The sequence below is a fragment of the Ranitomeya variabilis genome, chromosome 8 (genome assembly GCF_051348905.1).
Source record: "Ranitomeya variabilis isolate aRanVar5 chromosome 8, aRanVar5.hap1, whole genome shotgun sequence".
Classification (NCBI taxonomy): Eukaryota; Metazoa; Chordata; class Amphibia; order Anura; family Dendrobatidae; genus Ranitomeya; species Ranitomeya variabilis.
This window is the reverse complement of record NC_135239.1, coordinates 215,558,319-215,585,804: the sequence shown is the minus strand read 5'-3', so window position 1 is coordinate 215,585,804 and position 27,486 is coordinate 215,558,319. Positions and strand designations below refer to the sequence as shown.

Sequence of the window (27,486 nt, the reverse complement as noted above, 5' to 3'; positions counted from 1 at the left end):
AAGTGTATTATACTACATGGAGGACTATGGGATGTGCATTATACAGAGGTGCACTATATTATATGGAGTATGGGTGGTGCATTATACTATATGGAGGAATATAGGGGATGCGTTATATTATATGGATGACTATGGGCTGTGCATTATACTATATGGAGGACTATGGGAAGTGTATTATACTACATGGAGGACTATGGGATGTGCATTATACAGAGGTGCACTATATTATATGGAGTATGGGTGGTGCATTATACTATATGGAGGAATATAGGGGATGCGTTATATTATATGGATGACTATGGGCTGTGAAACGCGTTGAGGAGGATGAATCAACATTCTTGATAAGTATCATTTCTCACCCTCCACCATTATGTCCACATATTTGCAACTAATGTTTAGTTTAGAACTATAAAGAACCTAATGTGGCCTGTCTGCCTTGCCCTATATATATATATCTACCTCAAATCTGACTATTATCCATTTATAGCCTACAGCTTCTAGAACATTAGGGCTGTAATAGGGACAGCCATCGGTGAGTGGGGGCGCCATATCCGCTGACAAGTAGGGTGCCAACCCCCACAGCTAGGCAGACGCTGTTTAATAGGATACAGAGGTAGTGAGATATATTTGTGTATTCACGAGCACTTTTTTGTTTTGCACATTTTGTTTATGTCCATGCACCACACCCTGCCACGATTAAGGCTAATATATATCAATATGGTACCAAATATATACTAATAGCCTTGATTTCTATCCCACCTACTATTTCCGATCTCTGTTCAATCTATAGCGTAATTGTGACACTATTGTCAGGGCGCAATACAGGAGACATAGGGTCAGTCGACGGTGAGTGGGGGCGCCAGTCTCGTATTCATGTTTAGGGTGCCAACCTCCACTGCTAGGTAGGAATTGACTTAGGCTTCATCAGCAGGGTGTAATTTAGAGTGCACGGTCGTGTGATGATTGTGTACTTTGTCTATAGCTTCTTCATGGTTTTAATATTATTAATAAAATTTAATTTTTTATCTAAGGTATCATTATAATCTATAGGGTTACATTTTGAGCTTTTCTATTTTGATGATTGGACCTTATTGGCTGTTTATCAGCTTATGTTGATTAGAATGACTATGGGCTGTGCATTATACTACATGTATGACTTGGCTGTGCATTATGCTAAATAGATGACTATGGGCTGTGCATTATACTACATGTATGACTATGGGCCGTGCATTATACTTTATGGAGGAATATAGGGGGTGCATTATATTATATGGAGGACTATAAACTGCGCATTGTATATGGAGGACTATGGACTGCATTATACTACATGGAGGACTATGGACTGCATTATACTACATGGAGGACTATGGACTGTGCATTATACTACATGGAGGACTATGGGCTGTGCATTATACTATATGGAGGAATATAAAAGGAATATAGAGGGGTGCATTATACTATATGAAGGAATATAGGGGGTGTATTACATATGGGGGACTATAGGCTACTCATTATATATGGAGGACTATGGAGGTGCATTATACTATATGGAGGACTATGGGCTGTGCATTATACTATATGGAGGAATATAAAAGGAATATAGGGGTGCATTATACTATATGGAGGATTATGGGGGTGCATTATACTATATGGAGGACTATGGGGGTGCATTATACTACATGGAGGACTATGGGGGTGCATTATAATATATGGAGGACTATGGGGGTACATTATACTATATGGAGGACTATAGCCTCTGCATTATATGTATGGTATTGTAGACTTTACAATAGAGATCACTCACGTAATGTAAGAAGTAAAATCTTTGGAATTGTACTAAACCTGTCACGGGGGTACTGGGTAGACTAAGGCTGATTACCCGGGCCCCTGCGACATCCCTCAGGCTAGGGAAACCCTGTCTGTCCCTTTGCCAGAAGTTACACTAAAGGTGTGCATGTCTGGGCCGCCAGGCCTGACCCTGACTCCTGTTTCAGTACTAAGCTGAAACCTCCACCTGCCTCCCAGTGATAAGACCACACACCAACCCCTACAGAAAGCACAGACAGGGAAAACTAAAAAACGCACCACACCGCAGACACACAGGAAAACACTATAATGTGCACAGGGCAAAACAAATACAAATATAGGAAGGAGAAATAAGACGAAGAATACACCACCAGATACGATATTTCCTCTCCTAGACAAACACTCAAGATCGAGATCACCAGGCACAAGACACAAGCTATAATCGGCGACGCCCAAAGTCCAGAATGACTATTTAAAGGCAGTGGGCGAGACCCAGCCTCCAATCCGAGTACCAGCTAGATTAACCCCGGACAACCTAGAAGAAATCTAGCCGGCGCCACTGAGCGCATAGTGGACGAATATAGATATAGGGCAGCTCAGTGGTTAGTACAGTACTATATATAGGACTGTGCGGTGGCTCAGTGGTTAGTACAGTACTATATATAGATATAGGGCAGCTCAGTGGTTAGTACTGTACTATATATAGGACTGCGCGGTGGCTCGGTGGTTAGTACAGTACTATATATAGATATAGGGCAGCTCAGTGGTTAGTACAGTACTATATATAGGACTGTGCGGTGGCTCAGTGGTTAGTACAGTACTATATATAGATATAGGGCAGCTCAGTGGTTAGTACTGTACTATATATAGGACTGCGCGGTGGCTCGGTGGTTAGTACAGTACTATATATAGATATAGGGCAGCTCAGTGGTTAGTACAGTACTATATATAGGACTGTGCGGTGGCTCAGTGGTTAGTACAGTACTATATATAGATATAGGGCAGCTCAGTGGTTAGTACTGTACTATATATAGGACTGCGCGGTGGCTCGGTGGTTAGTACAGTACTATATATAGATATAGGGCAGCTCAGTGGTTAGTACAGTACTATATATAGGACTGTGCGGTGGCTCAGTGGTTAGTACAGTACTATATATAGATATAGGGCAGCTCAGTGGTTAGTACTGTACTATATATAGAACTGCGCGGTGGCTCGGTCGTTAGTACAGTACTATATATAGATATAGGGCAGCTCAGTGGTTAGTACAGTACTATATATAGGACTGTGCTGTGGCTCAGTGGTTAGTACAGTACTATATAGGGCAGCAGGTGTCCTATGTACTGCACCTGCGCTTCCCGTGTGTACTGCACCCTATATATATATAGATATAGGGCAGCTCAGTGGTTAGGACTGTACTATATATAGGACTGCGCTGTGGCTCAGTGGTTAGCACTGTAATGTGTGGTTGTTGTTGTTTTTTGTTTTTTTTTCAATTTCAGCATTTTTTGACTATTTAAATCCTTTATCAGATTGGTGATGATCCATCACCAGTTTTATTTATTGCGGTGTTCTGCTGGGGGCAGCGCAGTACCAGGCTGTGGCCAGTAGGTGGTGGTAGAGGTTTTCTCCCATAGAACGAAGCTCCTGGAGACTCTGTACTGACTTTTCCTTCAGCCTCTCGTGGACTTACATGGGGGATTTTGTGATTCACTCCTTCATCATTGTCAGCTAATAGTTTTGTTTTCACCCTGTTGCTCATCAGAGACATCATCAATGTGTAAAAGCCGCTGGTGGATGTTGCCGCTTCTCTCCTGCATTTCATGTGATGTATCAGACGCCCGGGAAGTGAGGAGGCGCGTAATTGACTATAATGGCGGCAAATGGGGTCAGCCTGGTTATTACCCAACCAGTGTCAGACTCCGATGGTGCAGCTTATCTCTGGAGGAGACGGCGCAGGAGCAAAGTAAGGCTACTTTCACACTAGCGTTAACTGCATTACGTCTCAAAACGTCTTTTTTCAGAAAAAACGCATCCAGCAAAAGTTTTTGCTGGATGCGTTTTTTCCCCATAGACTTGTATTGGCGACGGATTGCGACGGATTGGCATACGTCGTGTCCGTTTTACGACGGATGCGTCGAAATTTGGCCACACGTCGTCGGCAAAAAACGTTGTAACGTTTTTTGTCTCTGCCTAAAAAACGTGTCGCGACGCATCCTGTGGCATACGTCGTTGGCTACAATGGAAGCCTATGAGCGACGGATGCGTCGGGACACGTCGTACGACGCAATGCAGCGCTGCAATACGTTTTTTTGCACTGAGCATGCTCAGAAGCTGGATTTTGTTGCCAATTGGCCAGACACCCCCAAATCTATATAAACCTGGCCTGGGCCTTCAACCCCACATATGCCAGCAAGACCCAGAGAGAAGACTGCCAGCCACAAGACCCCAGCCAGCCACGTATATAAGTGCCACGTATATAAGTGCCACGCAGGGGCGTAACGACCGCGGTCGCAGCGGTCGCCATTGCGACCGGGCCCCGCAGGTCAGGGGCCCCGGGCCGGCAGGTCAGGGCAGGGCCGGGCTGGACATCGGGCACTTCTGGCAAATGCCAGAAGAGCCGATGCCAGTAGTGGGCCGCTGCACTGTTCCTCCCCCCCCCCGCCGCCGCCGCATTTAACTATACCGGCGTCTATGACACCGGTATAGTTCAATGCAATGATGGAGGAGAGCGTCACCTGACGCTCCCTCTCCCATCATTCCCCGCTCTGCCTCTGACAGTACACTGCGGGTGCGCGATGACGTCATATCATCGCGCACCTGCAGTGTCCTGGGCAGACTGCAGCCACCAGGAGCAGCGCGGGCAAAAGGAAAGGTGAGGAGAGGTTTTTTTTTTCTTTTTCACCGGACTGTGGGGCCATTATCGGGGGGGGGGGGATGAGATGCGGGCTGTGCTCTATATACCCCTGTGCTGGCTGTGCTCTATATACCCCTGTGCTGGCTGTGCTCTATATACCCCTGTGCTGGCTGTGCTCTATATACCCCTGTGCTGGCTGTGCTGCATATACCCCTGTGCGGGCTGTGCTGTATATATCCCTGTGCGGGCTCTGCTGTATATACCCCTGTGCGGGCTCTGCTGTATATACCCCTGTGCGGGCTCTGCTGTATATACCCCTGTGCGGGCTGTGCTCTATATACCCCTGTGCGGGCTCTGCTGTATATACCCCTGTGCGGGCTGTGCTGTATATACCCCTGTGCGGGCTGTGCTGTATATATCCCTGTGCGGGCTGTGCTGTATATACCCCTGTGCGGGCTGTGCTGTATATACCCCTGTGCGGGCTGTGCTGTATATACCCCTGTGCGGGCTCTGCTGTATATACCCCTGTGCGGGCTGTGCTGTATATACCCCTGTGCGGGCTGTGCTGTATATACCCCTGTGCGGGCTCTGCTGTATATACCCCTGTGCGGGCTGTGCTGTATATACCCCTGTGCGGGCTGTGCTGTATATACCACTGTGCGGGCTGTGCTGTATATACCACTGTGCGGGCTGTGCTGTATATACCCCTGTGCGGGCTGTGCTGTATATACCCCTGTGCGGGCTGTGCTCTATATACCCCTGTGCTGGCTCTGCTGTATATACCACTGTGCGGGCTGTGCTGTATATACCCCTGTGCGGGCTGTGCTGTATATACCCCTGTGCGGGCTGTGCTGTATATACCCCTGTGCGGGCTGTGCTGTATATACCCCTGTGCGGGCTGTGCTCTATATACCCCTGTGCTGGCTCTGCTGTATATACCACTGTGCGGGCTGTGCTGTATATACCCCTGTGCGGGCTGTGCTGTATATACCCCTGTGCGGGCTGTGCTGTATATACCCCTGTGCGGGCTGTGCTGTATATACCACTGTGCGGGCTGTGCTGGATATACCACTGTGCGGGCTGTGCTGGATATACCACTGTGCGGGCTGTGCTGGCACCCAACACCATGTTGCAGTGCAGGAGATTCCTGCAACAGTCCGAGGCGTATCTAGGGGAAGGGGGTGGGGGGGCGTCACGGAGGTAGGGGAGGGGGGCCCCATTTGGAAGTTCGCACCGGGGCCCATAACTTTGTAGTTACGCCACTGGTGCCACGTATATAAGTGCCACGTATTTCAGTGCCACGTACTATAAATACTATAACTACGTGGTTATACGTGGCACTTATATACATGGCACTGAAATACGTGGCACTGAAATACGTGGCACTTATATACGTGGCACTTATATACGTGGCACTTATATACGTGGCACTTATATACGTGGCACTTATATACGTGGCACTGAAATACGTGGCACTGAAATACGTGGCACTGAAATACGTGGCACTGAAATACGTGGCACTGAAATACGTGGCACTGAAATACGTGGCACTGAAATACGTGGCACTGAAATACGTGGCACTATGACTGTCAGAAAATGTTCATTAAACGGTTAGGGGTGAGGTTAGGGGGGTAGGGTTAGGGTTTGGATCCCTTTATCATCATCCGTAGTTCATTAATCGGATGTATCCAGAGTCGCCTCCGTCTCCGTTGCTGCAGAAGCATCCTACGTCTTTCCGCTGCCGCCTCCTTCTCCCGCACTATGATATCCAGGCGATTCGTCTCAAAGATAATGTCGGTAACCAAACTAGCAATGCTCACAAGAACACCTTCCATCGCTGCCACAAAACTAAAACCCTCAAAGATGGGCTGTAAAAACAGTCACTATATAGTTTTCCATATTTTCCAGTAGCCAATCAAATTTGGGAGCCTCCCTTTTAAAAACGGATCAGTCGTAAAAACGGATGCAACGGATGGTAAAAACGTATGCAACGTATGCAACGCATCCAGTATTTTCGACGGAAACGTTTAACGGATTTGCGACGGATCCGTCGAAATGCTGTATGCGTTGCATACGTTTTTCACTTTTTTGACGCATCCGTTTTTTCGGCAAAAAAACGGATTTGCGACGTAATGCAGTTAACGCTAGTGTGAAAGTAGCCTAAGGCTACTTTCACACTAGCGTCGGGAACAACCCGTCGCTGTGCGTCGGGCCGCCGTTCCCGATGCTAGCGTGGTCTCCGCCGCACAACGGGGGCAGCGGATGCATTTTTCCCACGCATCCGCTGCCCCATTGTGAGGTGCGGGGAGGTGGGGGCGGAGTTCCGGCCGCGCATGCGCGGTCGGGAGCAAAAAACGTTACATGTAACGTTTTTTTCTCCCGACGGTCCGCTACCACACGCCCAAGCGTCGCAAAACGGACGCAACGTTTGGCAATGCGTCGCTAATGTTAGTCTATGACGAAAAAACGTATCCAGCAAGAACTTTTGCTGGATGCGTATTTTCGGCAAAACGACGCATTTGCGACGTATTGCAGTTAACGCTAGTGTGAAAGTAGCCTAATAGGAAACAGTCATGGGACGTGCGGGGGGGGCAGTGCACTCGGGATGCGGGGGGGGCAGTGCACTCGGGATGCGCGGGGGGGGGGCAGTGCACTCGGGATGCGCGGGGGGGGGCAGTGCACTCGGGATGCGCGGGGGGGGCAGTGCACTCGGGATGCGCGGGGGGGCAGTGCACTCGGGATGCGCTGGGGGGCAGTGCACTCGGGACGCGGGGGGGGCAGTGCACTCGGGATGCGCGGGGGGGCAGTGCACTCGGGATGCGCGGGGGGGCAGTGCACTCGGGATGCGCGGGGGGGCAGTGCACTCGGGATGCGCGGGGGGGGCAGTGCACTCGGGATGCGCGGGGGGGCAGTGCACTAGGGATGCGCGGGGGGCAGTGCACTCGGGATGCGCGGGGGGCAGTGCACGCGGGATGCGCGGGGGGGCAGTGCACGCGGGATGCGCGGGGGCAGTGCACGCGGGATGTGCGGGGGGGCAGTACACTCGGGATGCGCGGGGCAGCACAAGGACATGCGACCTCTTCAGCGCTCTTTATTGCATGTTATTCAGGCAGTGACGCGCACGGTGATGACATCGGTCATTTTTTATAAATATTTACATTTTGCCGTTTCCTTTTGTGGAGGAATAATTCTATCTATACATATTTTTTATATTCTTTTCTTTCTTCTCCTCCGAGGTCTTGACCCTGCGATCGCCTGTCTCCTGTACATTACATTGCTCTACGTTTCGACACTCCTATGACGTTCCTCCATGGCAACAAGCGATCGGCTCCCTGCGATCTCGCCGTGGGGGTATATCGGGAAACGTCTGTCAGTAATGATGGCTGCCATTTAAAGATCTTTTTTGTCAGTGGCATTTAAGAGATTAATTGTAATGATCAGGGGTCAGTTACGAAACTTGCACCCCCACTCCTGTGCCCTCCTGACTTGCATACACCCCATGATGCGCGGCCAGCTGCTGCAGCGCTGCTTGGAGCTGTACAATGTATACTGTCCTCATGTGGCACCACACTGCCCTCCCTGGTGTGTTGGGCGCTCTCTCTGACAGGTTGGGTATATGCCACGCTCATGGGGGGACGCCGGTGCCGCTCGTGGTGGGGGGGACGCGCCTGTGGAGCTCGCTCTCTATAAGGAGCCATTTTAACACTTTGCAGCCCTGGCATTTTGGGCCGATTCTGGCTGCGGGAAGGGAAGTGTAAATTGCCACCTGCTGTTTGTTCTCAGGTGAAAATGAGATCTGAGACCAAGAGAAGCGAGCGATGGAGGAGGGGAGGTGCGGGCAGGCGCTGCGGAGGAGCGCTCGTGTCTCCCCCCGCCGTGCGCTGTCCTGCCTGCCGCGTCTCCCCGTTTCCTCTCGTCTCGTTATTTCTTGCTTGCCCCTCATCTTCTCATCCACTCTGTGCTGCGGCTTCCATCAGGATCCCTGCGCTCCTTCCTTATTGTTTCCATCTTTGTGTACTTTTCCTGCGGCTTCTAGTAGCAGCGGGGGAGGAAGTAGCGGCGGACACTGAAGGATGAAACTCTCCCCGGGGGAGAGAGAAAGGAGGGGGACAGTGTTACCCTAAATCTCTCTGCGCCTCGAGAAGGGGCTCCGAACAAGCTCTCCGTATTTGTGAGAGCCGCGGACCCTTCTGCACAGAGGATCCCCCTCTGTAAGGCATGTGTGCCCCTCATTTCAGGAGCTCCTTGCTGTCGCTCTGGTCCTCTGGGACATAATACTTCTATTTGTGGACGTCCATGTCCCCCCTCCTCATCCCCTGCACCCCCACACTCCTCGCTACCCTTCTTAGTGCCCCTCTGCACCCACCTTTCTTTTTCTCTCTTTTGCTCCCCTAATTTCCCCACATCTCTCGCCCCACCAGAGGTGTCCGCCGCCCTCCCCAGGCGTCGATGGTCGGGCCGCCCGCGCCGCTGCTCCTGTCAGGATCGAACTTGTATTTTAATGACTCAGATCCAGCTGGGAATAAAATTTTAATGAGTTTGCGGTGAGTAGTGATGTCTCTGCCACCGAGGGGAGAACAGCTGCCGCCGGCCCCCCACACACACACACTATATATAATATATATATAATCGCCATATACGTGTGCTAAGCGTTTGGCGCAGGAATCCATAGACTTAAGCAGAATTGTGCGGACGGATTTGTGATCTCAGTAATGGTGGGTGTCACCTCGGCTCCAGCAGAGACTACAAGGGGCACCGGAGGGTCCTGGACCAGGGGGTCTTTGTAACGACTGTGAATATGGAGGCAAGAAATAACTGGGGCCATAAAACAGTAGCTGGGAGCCGCATCTTCCCTGACACGTGGAGGATAATGGCTGCGTGACAGTGTCGTGTACAATGCAGGACATGATTATACTGACGTCGTCCGCTCAGAGCTGACATTGTCCTCTACAGCTGTAGTAGGACTACTACGCCCAGCATGCACCAGTACTCTTCATTCTTTCTGCACCAGTTGATGCCACTTTGTCACCCAGATGCCAGCAGACAGATTACTGATGACGGTGGCGACGTGTTGGCTGATCATGGCGTCTTTATTCCTCCATGGCTATTGTTAGGATCCAGCCCGTATAATCCCCCCCCTCCATGTATCCGAGCGGAAGGGGCCGCTAATGAGAGGACGAAGCCTCTGCTCTCCTGGGTAGAGCTCCAGCACCACCGCAGGGCGCAGCGGGGCTGCCGCCTCTAATTAGGCCATAAGGGGAACGCAGAGATATTGCAGAGGGGGGGACCCCCGCACGGCTATGCTCAGCTGCGGAGAACCCTTAATCCGCCGCCATGCAGATCGCTCTGAGAGTCTGTGACCTTAATATGTGAACGTCTCCGTGTATATAGTATGAACCCAATGATAATGGTGACCCCTCTGTTCTCTTCTAGGAGCGGAAGCTGTCTGCCCACCCTTATGTGGAGATCTATAAGGGGGATAAGATAATCTTCATGTGCCCTCTGTCTCGCCAAGATGACTTCTATGTACCTGAGATGAAGGAGCTGCTGCGGAAGGAGAGAGGCGAGGCGCCCCTGCCCGAGGCTGAAGGTACGTGCCGTAAACTGGGCACCTGTCATGGCGGCTGGGCCTCACCTCCCCCAAAACTGCAGGGATGTAATCTAAGCTTCTCAGCATGTCGGCCCCTAATAGTCAACGATTACAGCAACTGCTGATGATGGATCTGAGGAGCTACAGGGAGGTGAAAGCCCCCACAACCTCCCTACGTCTGCCAGGGGCTCACTGTAGCTTGGTCCCCCCCGTTGTAGAGGGGTCCCACCTAACCTTGAGCTGAAAGCCATGAGAGTGCTGCCTGAAACTGAGCACACGGCACCACGGAAGGAAGACGAGGCCACATGTGCCGCTTGCCCCCAGCCTGTCTGTAAATGCAAATATGGAATCTTACCCCCTCAAGATGCCGCCATGATTGTGCGATTGTTGCAGTGAACCTGGTGGGGAGTATTCATGTCATCGTCTACACGGCTGTATTCACTACAAGTGTCACCGTGCAGGCTGCAGAAATCCATTATATGAAAATGAGAATTTGTCCGCAGAGACCACCTGACTCACCGGAGTGGTAAGAGCCCGCGTATGAGGCTGCACATGGTCCATCCAAGGTATCTCCGGTGGTCGGTCACATCCCTGTAAGTCCAGTCTTGGGCCTGGACCTCTCATGTCAGGGGTCCGTCAGTCATGGGACGGATCTGTTTCTTGCAGGGGTTTGGTTTTTCTGTGACATGAGCCGTACATAGGACCCAAGGAAAGTCATTAGTTCCTCTCACAGCCGGGAGCCTTCCTCAGAGCGTGGCTGAAAAACTGACTCCTAACCAACTTTCCAGGGGAAAGTCCCGAGACCTGCAGCCGCTCCAGAGCGGGGAAGGTTGGGGGAACCGAGGAGATGTGTCAGGAGGAAGGAGAAGATCCACACTCTCCTCACATGGCCGATAAACTCTGGAGCATCCTGGGATAACGCTGCAGGGTCAGCAGTGGGCTCCGCGGACCACACATTGGGCAGATCTCCGGTCCCTGCTGCCTCTGTACAGGGGCCATGTTACACCTGATATAGGTGGGATAATCTCATCTGTCTGGATGGGGGGCACATACTGACACAAGGAGGACAAAGGTTGTGTCTCCTAATTGCCTCCTGCCCGCTCTGCCATGCTCGCACCTCCCGGGGTGCAATGTTTTGCTTCCTGCCGCCCTCCTGATGGAGGGGTCTGGGACGTGGCAGAGTCAGGATGGTAGACGGGTATCCTCCAGCTGTGTCAGCTGCAATTAACATTATTTTGCACTTAATGACTCCCTAGAGCAGTGTCAGCGGCGGCCGTGGGCAGCACCAGCTGTCACTGTCACCTCCTCGTGTTATGTTGCCCTCTGCCCCGGCTCCCGGCCATCTCTCTCAGCCAAGGTCATTACTTGTCCTGGTCGTCGGCAGCACGAGAGGCGCAGATCTGGTTAATGTGCAGGCGGGCGGGCAGGACGTGGAGCTGACACCCCTCATCGTCCCTCTGTTATTATCTGCGTCTGTTATTAGGCAGCTGGAAGCTGACGCACCACATGGGCGTAGGGCAGAGTATACGGTATAATCTGCCGGGCTGGGGGCCACCTGCGAGCGAGAGACTGGTAGTCGTACTACAATTAGTGAAGTTACATCAGAGAAGCCATTGGGGGGGAAAAACGCATCCTAGTCATGACGACCCCTCCTCGGAGACTGTGGCCAGGGAAGGAAATGAAATATAGGGGCTGTTTGCAGTCCCATGTAAAGATGAAGAGGCCAAAGTGTAGAAACGTCGTCTCTTCGGTCAGGAAAGCCAATCCATCCAATAAACAGAAGTGAATTTTGCACTAATCACAATTGTGCTGCAGATGTGACAATCGCCGGGGTGCAGTCGTGCTACGTGCGGACGTCGTTCTGAGGTTTTGCAGTCTGTGAACTCCGGGCTGATGGCTCTCTCCTACACCGATACACTGTAACAAACGCATCCGCTTCATTAGCAGGCCTGGTCAGGACCGAGTTGGAAGAATTTCCCATTCACTGTTGCCTTACAAAGTTACAAAGGCCCAGATGAACAATAGCTTTTTACAATTTTATATATTTTTCTGTTTGTGCCGCTTTTACGCTTTTTTTTCTTTTTCTAGTCTTCGTCTTCTTTATTCTAAGCTTCCAGGACAAGGTGACTGCGGTTCTTTATTTAGATATTATCAGCTTCTTCATTATTTGAGACTTGCTGCTATGTAGCACCGTTTTTGCAGAACTTCTAATCTATTTTTTTTTTTTCTTTTGAACAGTTGAAAACTAATTTTCAAAATTTTAGTTATAATAAAAAAAAAAAAGTGCAAAATCCAACAGAACAACAAGACAAGCAATGACCTAAACCCCACAAATGATGAATAGGGCTACAGTGTATAAGAAAGTTACAGGACTTTGTTTAGAGGGTCCGGGCCCCGTCCTGAGGAGCCTGCTTGGAAGACCCTGATTAATGACCTGTATGTCCAGAGTCTAATCATGTCCCCCCTATTTCCCCAGGTGCTGAGCTGGACCCCCTTCTAGAGGACACCCTAAGCCTGGAGCTGGTGTCGGAAAATCAGGAAGAGACTGAGGCTGAAGGCCCCCAACGAAAGGAGCAAACCGACAGCGAGAAGAGCCCCAGCGAATCCGGGGCCAGCGCGTCTTCCTTCGAAGACCTGGACCTGGACGGTAACGCTGCGGCGGCCGCCAAAGCTGAACAGGGCACAAAAACAGAATGGAGTAACATGCCGGAGAGCTGGGATAAAGAAAGAGCGGAGGAATGACGGACAGATAGGCAGTACCGAGTCCTCGTAGACGTCTCTGAGATTATAGCCGTTAGTAAATCCTTCAGTGCGCTCCTCCCAGCGTGAACATCCGGAGGCGGCAGATGACTCCCGTCCTCCCATCCTGCGGGGAGGTTTAGGTTACTGACAGTCACTACGGATTTTTGCAGAAAAACTAAAGTTTCCTTTTTAACTTTTTTTTTTTCTGTATTCAAGATCTTACTTTCCATCCGCAAGAACTTTTTATTTTTTGTTTTCTGGCAAGGTGAATATTGTCTGAGCGCGGGACGAGGACCAGGGAGACGAGAGTCACGTAAAGACTTCGCCACTTTGCTTCACATGTAGGAGACAATTTAGTCCTCAGGGAGTCGGCAGGCTTCAAGGTTGAAGAAGATGGTTTAGAAATGAACTGCACACGATGAAGACGCGGCCCCCGGATCCTGCCGCTCCCCTGTTGTGTACTGATATAGCGGCACAGAAATCTCTGACCAGACTGGGCCGAATGGAGGGGAAGGCACAGAACCATAAAGCTATAGGCACGTGTGTGAGCGGCCGGATTATCAGATATTCTAGATTATCGGATGTACTTTTCCTTACTGTTCTAGAGGTTTCCTGATCATTCTGGCCCATTTGATGCCGGATTTTAGTAATGTCGCACTACCTACTTGATCCCTGGTGGCAGATCCGCAGAATCTGTTGTCATGGACTGCAGAAATACTACCGGGTTATTATAGGGCTATGTTTTACTCTTGAGACATTGCAGCTTTTTGGAGGAAGCAAAGGCCTCGACTCGTCAAATTGTTTTTGCATAAATTCTGATGTAAAACTTCGTAGTTTTACACAAATAAAGCTTCTCTGTGTTAGTACACCAGCCCTGTCCACTTTCTAAAAACCAGGGGCCAGTGCAGCCCATAAATTCATCACAGTTTTTGCCATGTCCGTCTCTGACTGAAGTACATTTTTTGTGGTGGTACTTGAGCGATTCACAGACTTCGTTTACAGGCGCGCACCTCTTCATGAATTTGGTGCGTTTTACTCCAGGGAGCCTCCTCCATGATTGGCAGACAAATCCCAAGTTTTCATGAATCGGGACTATAGTTTCAACAAGTCAGACCCAAGGAGGCAGTCATCCAATGTGCAGATTCTCCTGGTTCGGCTTTGTTGAAATGGTTTTACTTTATTTGTGGATGAGAAGCCGCGCCACAGTCTCTTCTCTCCCCATGTTCAGGCTTTTTCCTGGCCCCTTCTCTCCCCGTGTTCAGGCTTTTTCCTGGCCTCTTCTCTCCCCGTGTTCAGGCTTTTTCCCGGCCTCCTCTCTCTGCCCGTGTCCAGGCTTTTTCCTGGCCTCTTCTCTGCCCATGTTCAGGCTTTTTCCTGGCCTCTTCTCTCCCCGTGTCCAGGCTTTTTCCTGGCCTCTTCTCTCCCCGTGTTAAGGCTTTTTCCTTGCCTCTTTTCTCACCGTGTTCAGGCTTTTTCCCGGCTTCCTCTCTCCCCGTGTTCAGGCTTTTTCCTGGCCTCTTCTCTGCCCGTGTTCAGGCTTTTTCCTTGCCTCTTCTCTGCCCGTGTTCAGGCTTTTTCCTTGCCTCTTCTCTGCCCGTGTTCAGGCTTTTTCCTGGCCTCTTCTCTCCTCGTGTTCAGGCTTTTTCCGGCCTCCTCTCTCCCCGTGTCCAGGCTTTTTCCTGGCCTCTTCTCTCCCCGTGTTAAGGCTTTTTCCGGCCTCCTCTCTCCCCGTGTCCAGGCTTTTTCCTGGCCTCCTCTCTCCCCGTGTCCAGGCTTTTTCCCGGCCTCTTCTCTCCCCGTGTCCAGGCTTTTTCCCGGCCTCTTCTCTCCCCGTGTTCAGGCTTTTTCCCGGCCTTTTTTCTCCCCGTGTTCAGGCTTTTTCCCGGCTTCCTCTCTCCTCCTGTCCAGGCTTTTTCCTGGCCTCTTCTCTGCCCGTGTTCAGGCTTTTTCCTGGCCTCTTCTCTCCCCGTGTTAAGGCTTTTTCCCGGCCTTTTTTCTCCCCGTGTTCAGGCTTTTTCCCGGCTTCCTCTCTCCTCCTGTCCAGGCTTTTTCCTGGCCTCTTCTCTGCCCGTGTTCAGGCTTTTTCCTGGCCTCTTCTCTCCCCGTGTTCAGGCTTTTTCCCGGCCTTTTTTCTCCCCGTGTTCAGGCTTTTTCCCGGCTTCCTCTCTCCTCCTGTCCAGGCTTTTTCCTGGCCTCTTCTCTGCCCGTGTCCAGGCTTTTTCCTGGCCTCTTCTCTCCCCGTGTTAAGGCTTTTTCCGGCCTCCTCTCTCCCCGTGTCCAGGCTTTTTCCTGGCCTCCTCTCTCCCCGTGTCCAGGCTTTTTCCCGGCCTCTTCTCTCCCCGTGTCCAGGCTTTTTCCCGGCCTCTTCTCTCCCCGTGTTCAGGCTTTTTCCCGGCCTTTTTTCTCCCCGTGTTCAGGCTTTTTCCCGGCTTCCTCTCTCCTCCTGTCCAGGCTTTTTCCTGGCCTCTTCTCTGCCCGTGTTCAGGCTTTTTCCTGGCCTCTTCTCTGCCCGTGTTCAGGCTTTTTCCTTGCCTCTTCTCTGCCCGTGTTCAGGCTTTTTCCTTGCCTCTTCTTTCCTCGTGTTCAGGCTTTTTCCGGCCTCCTCTCTCCTCGTGTCCAGGCTTTTTCCTGGCCTCCTCTCTCCCCGTGTCCAGGCTTTTTCCCGGCCTCTTCTCTCCCCGTGTTCAGGCTTTTTCCCGGCTTCCTCTCTCCTCGTGTCCAGGCTTTTTCCTTGCCTCTTCTCTGCCCGTGTTCGGGCTTTTTCCTTGCCTCTTCTTTCCTCGTGTTCGGGCTTTTTCCTTGCCTCTTCTTTCCTCGTGTTCAGGCTTTTTCCGGCCTCCTCTCTCCTCGTGTCCAGGCTTTTTCCTTGCCTCTTCTCTGCCCGTGTTCGGGCTTTTTCCTTGCCTCTTCTTTCCTCGTGTTCGGGCTTTTTCCTTGCCTCTTCTTTCCTCGTGTTCAGGCTTTTTCCGGCCTCCTCTCTCCCCGTGTTCAGGCTTTTTCCGGCCTCCTCTCTCCTCGTGTCCAGGCTTTTTCCCAGCCTCTTCTCTCCCCGTGTCTAGGCTTTTTCCCGGCCTCTTCTCTCCTCGTGTCCAGGCTTTTTCCTTGCCTCTTCTCTGCCCGTGTTCAGGCTTTTTCCTTGCCTCTTCTTTCCTCGTGTTCAGGCTTTTTCCGGCCTCCTCTCTCCTCGTGTCCAGGCTTTTTCCTGGCCTCTTCTCTGCCCGTGTTCAGGCTTTTTCCTGGCCTCTTCTCTGCCCGTGTTCAGGCTTTTTCCTGGCCTCTTCTCTGCCCGTGTTCAGGCTTTTTCCTTGCCTCTTCTCTGCCCGTGTTCAGGCTTTTTCCTGGCCTCTTCTCTGCCCGTGTTCAGGCTTTTTCCTTGCCTCTTCTCTGCCCGTGTTCAGGCTTTTTCCTTGCCTCTTCTTTCCTCGTGTCCAGGCTTTTTCCTGGCCCCTTCTCTCTCTTACTGGTAAGATTTTTTTATTTTTTTTTCTGCCTGTGATTCGGGCAACCCAAAACTGATGACCGTTTCCCTTCATGCACAATCCTGAGCTCTGATCCGATCCATTGCAGCACAGTACCAGAAAGCTAAACCAGTATCCCTGCAGGAAAGGAAGTAAACTGCTAACTGGTCAGGAGACTATTGTTTTATATTATGCATGGCCTTACATCTATCACCACCTTGTTCCAGAAAACATAATGACCGGTCCCAGTCTGGATAGCCTCTCCCGAACAGAAGGTGGATATATCTGATAATCTGGCACCTGCTCAGTCCCTTGTTGACCCTTGGTCTCCCTGGAGGCCTCCTGTTCTATGTGACTAGCAGTTGCTGACCATGTGCCTTGCTGATCGGCCGCACGTCGGGTTCTTCTCTGTAGTCCTGGACCTGTATGCTGTGCTCGGACAGATGAGCTGTGTAACCCTGTCATGTCCAAGCTTTACACTTTGCGTATTATGCTCCGATTGATTCCTTCATTGCTCAATGTTCGACCATGACTTCAGTTCCTGTAGGTCCCGCCAGAGGTCTTTTCTGTGCTCGGTGGCTTTGTTACACACATGGACAGCGCCAGCAATAAATCGGCCGCTCGGCATAAGCGCCCATGTCTCCACCTCGTGTCTGAGTGCCGAGTCTCCTCCATTCGTGTTTTGTTCATTGGCGCAGTTTTTGTGCCGTTTTTTGTTTTATTTATTTATTGACTTTGCATTGCTCTTTGTTTTTTATTATTCTGATTATTGCTTGTCTGCAGACGTATCATTTCCGGTAATTGTAGCCTTTCTGGAATAAACTGCTCCTCATTCTGTGACGTGTTCACGTCTCTGCGTTCTGGGCCGCGCATTGTGAGACGCCATCTGTGTCCTGGGATTCTATCAGGACTAGAGAAATGTCTTCCCATCACTCCAGGTATCAAGAACATGGCAGATCGGAGCTGGAGCCGTCTGGATGGTTCCCAACTGGAAGACGACTGCGACTGCTCCTGGCACTTCCACTGTCTATGGATGGACAGTAATCCGAGCTGCACTCCTTTGACTCAAGAGCCCGAGGTCGCAATAGTTAGTACCCACCTGATCTATTCATTACCCGTGTACTGTGTGTACAGCGGCATGTAAAAGTTTGGTCAAAATTACTGTTATTGTGAGCAGTTAAGCAAGTTGGAGATGTAATAATCTCTAATAGGCGTTAAACTTACAGATGACACATTTCCTTTATATTTTAGGCCAAAAAAAAAAATTATATATATATATATATATATATATATATATATATATATATATATATATATATATATATATATATATATATATATCAAAAAAATAAAGGGAACACTTAACAGAATATAACTCCAGGTAAATCAAGCTTCTGTGAAATCAAACTGTCCACTTAGGAAGCAACACTGATTGACAATCAGTTTCACATGCTCTTGTGCAAATGGAATAGACAACAGATGGAAATTATTGGCAATTATCAAGACACCCTCAATAAAGGAGTGGTTCTGCAGGTGGGGACCACAGACCACATCTCAGTACCAATGCTTTCAGGCTGATGTTTTGGTCACTTTTGAATGTTGGTTGTGCTTTCACACTCGTGGTAGCATGAGACGGACTCTACAACCCACACAAGTGGCTCAGGTAGTGCAGCTCATCCAGGATGGCACATCAATGCGAGCTGTGGCAAGAAGGTTTGCTGTGTCTGTCAGCGTAGTGTCCAGAGGCTGGAGGCGCTACCAGGAGACAGGCCAGGAGACGTGGAGGGGGCCGTAGGAGGGCAACTACCCAGCAGCAGGACCCCTACATCAGCCTTTGTGCAAGGAGGAACAGGAGGAGCACTGCCAGAGCCCTGCAAAATGACCTCCAGCAGGCCACAAATGTGCATGTGTCTGCACAAACGGTTAGAAACCGACTCCATGAGGATGGTCTGAGTGCCCGACGTCCACAGATGGGGGTTGTGCTCACAGCCCAACACCGGGCAGGACACTTGGTATTTGCCACAGAACACCAGGATTGGCAAATTATTATTTATTGTTATAGCGCCATTTATTCCATGGCGCTTTACATGTGAGGGGTATACATAATAAAAACAAGTACAACAATCTTAAACAAATCATAACTGGTACAGGAGGAGAGAGGACCCTGCCCGCGAAGGCTCACAATCTACAAGGGATGGGTGAGGATAGAGCTGGTCATGCAGCGGTTTGGTTGATCGGTGGTTACTGCAGGTTGTAGGCTTGTCGGAAGAGGTGGGTCTTCAGGCTCTTTTTGAAGGTTTCGATGGTAGGCAAGAGTCTGATGTGTTGTGGTAGAGGGTTCCAGAGTAGGGGTGATACGCGAGAGAAATCTTGTATACGATTGTAGGAAGAGGAGATAAGAGGGGAGTAGAGAAGGAGATCTTGTGAGGATCGGAGGTTGCGTGTAGGTAAGTACCGGGAGACGAGGTCACAGATGTATGGAGGAGACAGGTTGTGGATGGCTTTGTATGTCATGGTTAGGGTTTTGTAGTGGAGTCTCTGGGCAATGGGGAGCCACTGGCGCCCTGTGCTCTTCTCAGATGAAAGCAGGTTCACACTGAGCACATGTGACAGACGTGACAGAGTCTGGAGACGCCATGGAGAGCGATCTGCCTGCAACATCCTTCAGCATGACCGGTTTGGCAGTGGGTCAGTAATGGTGTGGGGTGGCATTTCTTTGGAGGGACGCACAGCCCTCCATGTGCTCGCCAGAGGTAGCCTGACTGCCATTAGGTACCGAGATGAGACCCCTTGTGAGACCATATGCTGGTGCAGTTGGCCCTGGGTTCCTCCTAATGCAGGGCAATGCCAGACCTCATGTGGCTGGAGTGTGTCAGCAGTTCCTGCAAGATGAAGACATTGAAGCTATGGAGTGGTCCGCCCGTTCCCCAGACCTGAATCCGATTGAGCACATCTGTGACATCATGTCTCGCACCATCCACCAAGGTCACGTTGCACCACAGACTGTCCAGGAGTTGGCGGATGCTTTAGTCCAGGTCTGGGAGGAGATCCCTCAGGAGACCATCCGCCGCCTCATCAGGAGCATGCCCAGGCATTGTAGGGAGGTCATACAGGCAACTGGAGGCCACACACACTACTGAGCATCATTTCCTTGTCATGAGGCATTTCCACTGTAGTTGGATCAGCCTGTAATTTGATTTTCCACTTTGATTTTGAGTATCATTCCGACTCCAGACCTCCATGGGATATTCATTTTGATTTACATTGATCATTTTTATGTTTTACTGTTCTCAACACATTCCACTATGTAATGAATAAAGATTTACAACTGGAATATTTCATTTAGTGATATCTAGGATGTGGTATTTTAGTGTTCCCTTTATTTTTTGAGCAATATAAATAGATATATAAATTTATTATATTCATCTTTTACATTTTTTTAAAATGACAAAAAGGAAAATTGGCTGATGCAAAAGTTTGGGCACCTGTGGAGATTTGTGTGCTCAGCTAATTTTGACCCGAGGTTTCAGACCTTAGTTAGCCTGCTAAGGTTCCGGCTTGTCCACCACCATCATTGTTAGGAAAGGCTTGGTGATTCATATTTCCCAACCTTATAAAAACCCAGCCTCCTCTAACATTGTGCCTGTAGTCACTGAGTACAATCCTGATCACGGGTATCAGTGTAATCAGTATAACGGCACCGACCTGACACTGTCTGTAGTCACTGAGCACAATCCTGATCACAGGTATCAGTGTAATCAGTATAACGGCACCGACCTGACACTGTCTGTAGTCACTGAGCACAATCCTGGTCACATGTATCAGTGTAATCAGTATAATGGCACCGACCTGACACTGTCTGTAGTCACTGAGCACAACCCTGACCACAGGTATCAGTGTAATCAGTATAATGGCACCGACCTGACACTGTCTGTAGTCACTGAGCACAACCCTGACCACAGGTATCAGTGTAATCAGTATAATGGCACCGACCTGACACTGTCTGTAGTCACTGAGCACAACCCTGACCACAGGTATCAGTGTAGTCAGTATAACGGCACCGACCTGACACTGTCTGTAGTCACTGAGCACAATGCTGATCACAGGTATCAGTGTAATCAGTATAACGGCACCGACCTGACACTGTCTGTAGTCACTGAGCACAATGCTGATCACAGGTATCAGTGTAATCAGAATAACTGCACCGACCTGACACTGTCTGTAGTCACTGAGCACAATCCTGATCACAGGTATCAGTGTAATCAGTATAACGGCACCGACCTGACACTGTCTGTAGTCACTTAGCACAATCCTGATCACAGGTATCAGTGTAATCAGTATAACGGCACCGACCTGACACTGTCTGTAGTCACTGAGCACAATCCTGATCACAGGTATCGGTGTAATCAGTATAACGGCACCGACCTGACACTGTCTGTAGTCACTGAGCTCAATCCTGATCACAGGTATCAGTGTAATCAGTATAACTGCACCGACCTGACACTGCCTGTAGTCACTGAGCACAATCCTGATCACAGGTATCAGTGTAATCAGTATAACGGCACCGACCTGACACTGTCTGTAGTCACTGAGCTCAATCCTGATCACAGGTATCAGTATAACTGCACCAACCTGACACTGCCTGTAGTCACTGAGCACAATCCTGATCACAGGTATCAGTGTAATCAGTATAACGGCACCGACCTGACACTGTCTGTAGTCACTGAGCTCAATCCTGATCACAGGTATCAGTATAACTGCACCAACCTGACACTGCCTGTAGTCACTGAGCACAATCCTGATCACAGGTATCAGTGTAATCAGTATAACGGCACCGACCTGATACTGTCTGTAGTCACTGAGTACAATCCTGATCACGGGTATCAGTGTAATCAGTATAACGGCACCGACCTGACACTGTCTGTAGTCACTGAGCACAATCCTGATCACAGGTATCGGTGTAATCAGTATAACGGCACCGACCTGACACTGTCTGTAGTCACTGAGCACAATCCTGATCACCGGTATCAGTGTAGTCAGTATAACTGCACCGACCTGACACTGTCTGTAGTCACTGAGCACAATCCTGATCACAGGTATCAGTGTAATCCGTATAATGGCACCGACCTGACACTGTCTGTAGTCACTGAGCACAATCCTGCCAACATGGGAACTTTAAGAAACATAAACATTAGATGAACGGCAGACAAATCAGGCAGTTCTTTATTTAACTATCCGACCATCCAGTTGTCACGAGGAGACTAGGTGGGCAAGAGCTAATAACCCGGGCCCCTGCAATTTCCCTCAGACTAGGGAAACCCTGACTGACCCTCTACCTGGAGTTTACACTGATGGTGTGCATGTCCAGGCCTCGACCCTCGCCCTGTCTCCTGTTTCAACCCTAGGCTGAAACGTCCGCCCACCACCCAGTGAAGAGGTAATACACCAATACCCACAGTTAGCACAGACAAGGATAAAGGAAAATATACACCACGCCGCAGTCACTCAGGAATACACTATAAATGCGCAGGGCAAAATAAATACAAATATAGGAAGGAGTAAATAAGACAAAGGGAAATACACCACCAGCAACGATACTCCAACTCCTAGCTCACCACTCCAGACCGAGATAACAACGCACAAGACAGGAGCTATAATCGGCGACGCCCAGTGTTCAGGAGAACTATTTAAAGGCAGTGGGCATGGCCCAGCTTCCAATCCGAGCATAAGGTGTTGTGAATTTGGTTTCTGGGCTCCCCCGGTGGTCACTGGTGGTACTGAACGTGGGTTTGTCATCTCCTCTGTTCACCTGTTTCCATCAGGATGTGGGAGTTTCTATTTAGCCTTGCTCCTCAGTCATTTCTATGCCGGCCAACAATGTTACCAGAAGCATTTCTGTTGCATGTTCCTGCTCCTAGACTACTTTCAGCTAAGTTGGATTTTTGTCCTAAGTTTGTTTGCATTTTTGTTCCAGTTCTCTGTGTTTGAATATTTCTGAGACTGGAAGCTCTTGTGAACTGAAATTGCCACTCTGGTGTCATGAGTTGATATTAGAGTTCTAAAGTAATTTCAGGATGGAATTTTGAATAGGGTTTTCAGCTGGCCGTGAAGTCCCCTTTTCTGTCTTCCTTCTATCTAGTAAGCGGACCTCAATTTTGCTAAACCTATTTTCATACTTCGTATGTCAATTTCCTCTAATATCACCGCCAATATTTGTGGGGGCTACTGTCCGCCTTTTGGGGAAAATTTCTCTAGAGGTGAGCCAGGTCTGTATTTTCCTCTGCTAGGGTCAGTCAGTTCTCCGGCTGGCGCTGGGCGTCTAGGGATAAAACGTAGGCACGCTACCCGGCCACTTTCAGTTGTTGTGATAGGTTTAGCTCACGGTCAGCTCGAGTTCCCATCTTCCAAGAGCTAGTCCTTTTTGTATGCTCAACTATGTTCTCTGTGTGTTGAGAACCATGACAGTTTGGCCGGCCAAGGGTTAAAATAATTGGCTGAAGAAAGGAGAGAATTAGAAGTCTGCAGAGATTTTTTTTTTTTTTTTCCCCTGAGTTTGCTTCTCTGCTTATACTGCAGCCTTCGTCTCTCTCTCCTTCTAATCCTTGAATGGCTCTGATCTCACCTGATTAAAATGGATCCTCAGAGTTTAGCTACAGGTTTGGATAATCTCGCTAATAAGGTTCAGAGTTTACAGGATTTTGTTATTCATGCTCCAATATCTGAACCTAGAATCCCTTTACCTGAATTTTTCTCCGGGGATAGATCTCGCTTTCAGAATTTCAAACATAATTGTAAATTGTTTTTGTCTCTGAGATCTCGCTCCGCTGGAGATCCTGCACAGCAGGTCAGGATTGTAATTTCCTTGCTCCGGGGCGACCCTCAGGATTGGGCATTTGCTTTGGCACCAGGGGATCCTGCGTTGCTCAATGTGGATGCGTTTTTTCTAGCTTTGGGGTTGCTTTATGAGGAACCCCATTTAGAGATTCAGGCTGAAAAAGCCTTGATGGCCCTGTCCCAGGGTACAGATGAGGCGGAAATATACTGCCAAAAATTTCGTAAGTGGTCTGTGCTTACTCAGTGGAATGAGTGCGCCCTGGCGGCGATTTTCAGAGAGGGTCTCTCTGATGCCATTAAGGATGTTATGGTGGGGTTCCCTGTGCCTGCAGGTCTGAATGAGTCCATGACAATGGCTATTCAGATTGATCGGCGTTTGCGGGAGCGCAAACCTGTGCACCATTTGGCGGTGTCTACTGAGAAGGCGCCAGAGAATATGCAATGTGATAGAATTCTGTCTAGAAGCGAACGGCAGAACTTTAGGCGAAAAAATGGGTTATGCTTCTATTGTGGTGATGCAACTCATGTTATATCAGCATGCTCTAAACGTACAAAGAAGGTTGATAAGTCTGTTTCAATTGGCACTTTACAGTCTAAGTTTATTCTATCTGTGACCCTGATTTGCTCTTTATCGTCAATTACCGCGGACGCTTATGTCGACTCTGGCGCCGCTTTGAGTCTTATGGATTGGTCCTTTGCCAAACGCTGTGGGTATGATTTAGAGCCTTTGGAAGTTCCTATACCTCTGAAGGGTATTGACTCCACGCCATTGGCTAGTAATAAACCACAATACTGGACACAAGTGACTATGCGTATTAATCCGGATCACCAGGAGATTATTCGCTTTCTTGTATTGTATAATCTACATGATGTTTTGGTGCTTGGATTGCCATGGCTGCAATCTCATAACCCAGTCCTCGACTGGAAAGCAATGTCTGTGTTAAGCTGGGGATGTCAGGGGACTCATGGGGACGTACCTTTGGTTGCCATTTCGTCATCTGTTCCCTCTGAGATTCCGGAATTCTTATCTGATTATCGTGACGTTTTTGAGGAACCTAAACTTGGTTCACTGCCTCCGCACAGAGATTGCGATTGTACAATAGATCTGATTCCGGGCAGTAAGTTTCCAAAAGGTCGATTATTTAATCTATCTGTGCCTGAACATGCTGCTATGCGGGAATATATTAAGGAGTCCTTGGAAAAGGGACATATTCGTCCTTCTTCATCTCCCTTGGGAGCCGGTTTTTTCTTTGTATCTAAAAAAGATGGCTCTTTGAGGCCGTGTATTGATTATCGGCTTTTGAATAAAATCACGATTAAATATCAGTACCCTTTGCCATTGCTTACTGATTTGTTTGCTCGCATAAAGGGGGCCAAGTGGTTCTCTAAGATTGATCTTCGTGGGGCGTATAATTTAGTGCGAATTAAGCAGGGGGACGAGTGGAAAACCGCATTTAATACGCCTGAGGGTCATTTTGAGTATTTAGTAATGCCTTTTGGTCTTTCAAATGCCCCTTCAGTCTTTCAGTCCTTTATGCATGACATTTTCCGTGAATATTTGGATAAATTTATGATTGTGTATTTGGATGATATTTTGATTTTTTCGGATGACTGGGACTCTCATGTCCAGCAGGTCAGGAAGGTTTTTCAGGTTTTGCACTCTAATTCCTTGTGGGTAAAGGGTTCTAAGTGCATTTTTGGGGTTCAAAAGATTTCTTTTTTGGGGTATATTTTTTCCCCCTCTTCCATTGAGATGGATCCTGTCAAGGTTCAGGCTATTTGCGATTGGACGCAACCCTCTTCTCTTAAGAGCCTTCAGAAATTCTTGGGCTTTGCTAATTTCTACCGTCGATTTATAACTGGGTTTTCTGATGTTGCTAAACCACTGACTGATTTGACTAAGAAGGGTGCTGATGTTGCTGATTGGTCCCCTGCTGCTGTGGAGGCCTTTCGGGAGCTTAAGCGCCGCTTTTCTTCCGCCCCTGTATTGCGTCAGCCTGATGTTACTCTTCCTTTTCAGGTTGAGGTCGACGCTTCAGAAATTGGAGCTGGGGCGGTTTTGTCGCAGAAAAGTTCCGACTGCTCCGTGATGAGACCTTGCGCGTTCTTTTCTCGTAAATTTTCGCCCGCGGAGCGAAATTATGATATTGGTAATCGTGAACTCTTAGCTATGAAGTGGGCTTTTGAGGAATGGCGCCATTGGCTTGAGGGGGCTAGACATCAGGTGGTGGTATTGACCGACCACAAGAATTTGATTTATCTTGAGTCTGCCAGGCGCCTGAATCCTAGACAGGCGCGCTGGTCGTTATTTTTCTCTCGGTTTAATTTTGTGGTTTCATACCTACCAGGTTCTAAAAATGTGAAGGCGGATGCCCTTTCTAGGAGTTTTGAGCCTGATTCTCCTGGTAATTCTGAACCTACGGGTATCCTTAAGGAGGGAGTGATTTTATCTGCTGTTTCCCCAGACCTGCGACGGGCCTTGCAGGAGTTTCAGGCGGATAGACCTGATCGTTGCCCGCCTGGTAGAATGTTTGTTCCTGATGATTGGACCAGTAGAGTCATCTCGGAGGTCCATTCTTCTGCGTTGGCAGGGCATCCTGGAATCTTTGGTACCAGGGAGTTGGTGGCTAGGTCCTTCTGGTGGCCTTCCCTGTCACGAGATGTGCGAGGTTTTGTGCAGTCTTGTGATGTTTGTGCTCGGGCCAAGCCTTGTTGTTCTCGGGCTAGTGGATTGTTGTTGCCCTTGCCTATTCCGAAGAGGCCTTGGACTCACATCTCGATGGATTTTATTTCTGATCTCCCTGTTTCTCAGAAGATGTCTGTCATCTGGGTGGTGTGTGACCGTTTCTCTAAGATGGTCCATTTGGTTCCCTTGCCTAAGTTGCCTTCCTCATCCGAGTTGGTTCCTCTGTTTTTTCAAAATGTGGTTCGCTTGCATGGTATTCCGGAGAATATCGTTTCTGACAGGGGGACCCAATTCGTGTCTAGATTTTGGCGAGCGTTCTGCGCTAGGATGGGCATTGATTTGTCTTTTTCGTCTGCTTTCCATCCTCAGACTAATGGCCAGACCGAGCGAACTAATCAGACCTTGGAGACTTATTTGAGGTGTTTTGTCTCTGCGGATCAGGATGATTGGGTTGCCTTCTTGCCCTTGGCGGAGTTTGCCCTCAATAATCGGGCTAGTTCTGCCACTTTGGTTTCTCCTTTCTTCTGTAATTCGGGGTTTCATCCTCGTTTCTCTTCCGGTCAGGTGGAGCCTTCGGATTGTCCTGGAGTGGATGCTGTGGTGGAGAGGTTGCATCAGATTTGGGGGCAGGTGGTGGACAATTTGAAGTTGTCCCAGGAGAAGACTCAGCATTTTGCCAACCGCCGTCGTCGTGTTGGTCCTCGTCTTTGTGTTGGGGATTTGGTGTGGTTATCTTCTCGGTTTGTCCCTATGAAGGTTTCTTCTCCTAAGTTTAAGCCTCGGTTCATCGGCCCGTACAGGATATTGGAGATTCTTAACCCTGTGTCCTTTCGTTTGGACCTCCCTGCATCTTTTTCTATTCATAATGTCTTCCATCGGTCATTGTTGCGCAGGTATGAGGTACCTGTTGTGCCTTCCGTTGAGCCTCCTGCTCCGGTGTTGGTTGAGGGTGAGTTGGAGTACGTTGTGGAGAAGATCTTGGACTCCCGTGTTTCCAGACGGAGACTTCAGTATTTGGTCAAGTGGAAGGGCTACGGTCAGGAGGATAATTCTTGGGTGACAGCCTCTGATGTTCATGCCTCCGATTTGGTCCGTGCCTTTCATAGGGCTCATCCTGATCGCCCTGGTGGTTCTGGTGAGGGTTCGGTGCCCCCTCCTTGAGGGGGGGGTACTGTTGTGAATTTGGTTTCTGGGCTCCCCCGGTGGTCACTGGTGGTACTGAACGTGGGTTTGTCATCTCCTCTGTTCACCTGTTTCCATCAGGATGTGGGAGTTTCTATTTAGCCTTGCTCCTCAGTCATTTCTATGCCGGCCAACAATGTTACCAGAAGCATTTCTGTTGCATGTTCCTGCTCCTAGACTACTTTCAGCTAAGTTGGATTTTTGTCCTAAGTTTGTTTGCATTTTTGTTCCAGTTCTCTGTGTTTGAATATTTCTGAGACTGGAAGCTCTTGTGAACTGAAATTGCCACTCTGGTGTCATGAGTTGATATTAGAGTTCTAAAGTAATTTCAGGA

General features: G+C 49.3%; 3 protein-coding genes across 4 annotated transcripts in view; 2 read left to right on the top strand and 1 right to left on the bottom strand.

Annotated features, from left to right (window-relative positions):
• TEX264 (testis expressed 264, ER-phagy receptor) overlaps window positions 1-17,287 on the top strand; it is a 32,250-nt gene extending 14,963 nt beyond the window's left edge. Inside the window, exons 3-5 of one of the 2 annotated variants that reach the window (XR_013218494.1) lie at window positions 10,094-10,250; window positions 12,727-14,254; window positions 14,289-17,287. Coding sequence is in view for 1 of the 2 variants with exons in the window: in XM_077277016.1 (XP_077133131.1) it covers window positions 10,094-10,250; window positions 12,727-12,992 (423 nt within the window). In the remaining variant the exon portion in view is untranslated. Of the gene's footprint in view, window positions 1-10,093; window positions 10,251-12,726 lie in introns of both variants that reach the window. The other variant, XM_077277016.1, reaches the window with a different exon arrangement.
• CYB561D2 (cytochrome b561 family member D2) overlaps window positions 1-27,486 on the bottom strand; it is a 260,718-nt gene that overhangs the window by 69,901 nt on the left and 163,331 nt on the right. The window lies entirely within an intron of this gene.
• LOC143788865 (uncharacterized) lies at window positions 13,642-17,287 on the top strand. The gene is made up of 3 exons (XM_077278778.1): window positions 13,642-13,855; window positions 15,241-16,199; window positions 16,438-17,287. The coding sequence occupies exons 1-3, from the start codon at window positions 13,642-13,644 to the stop codon at window positions 16,486-16,488; spliced, it is 1,224 nt and encodes a 407-aa protein (XP_077134893.1). The 3' UTR covers window positions 16,489-17,287.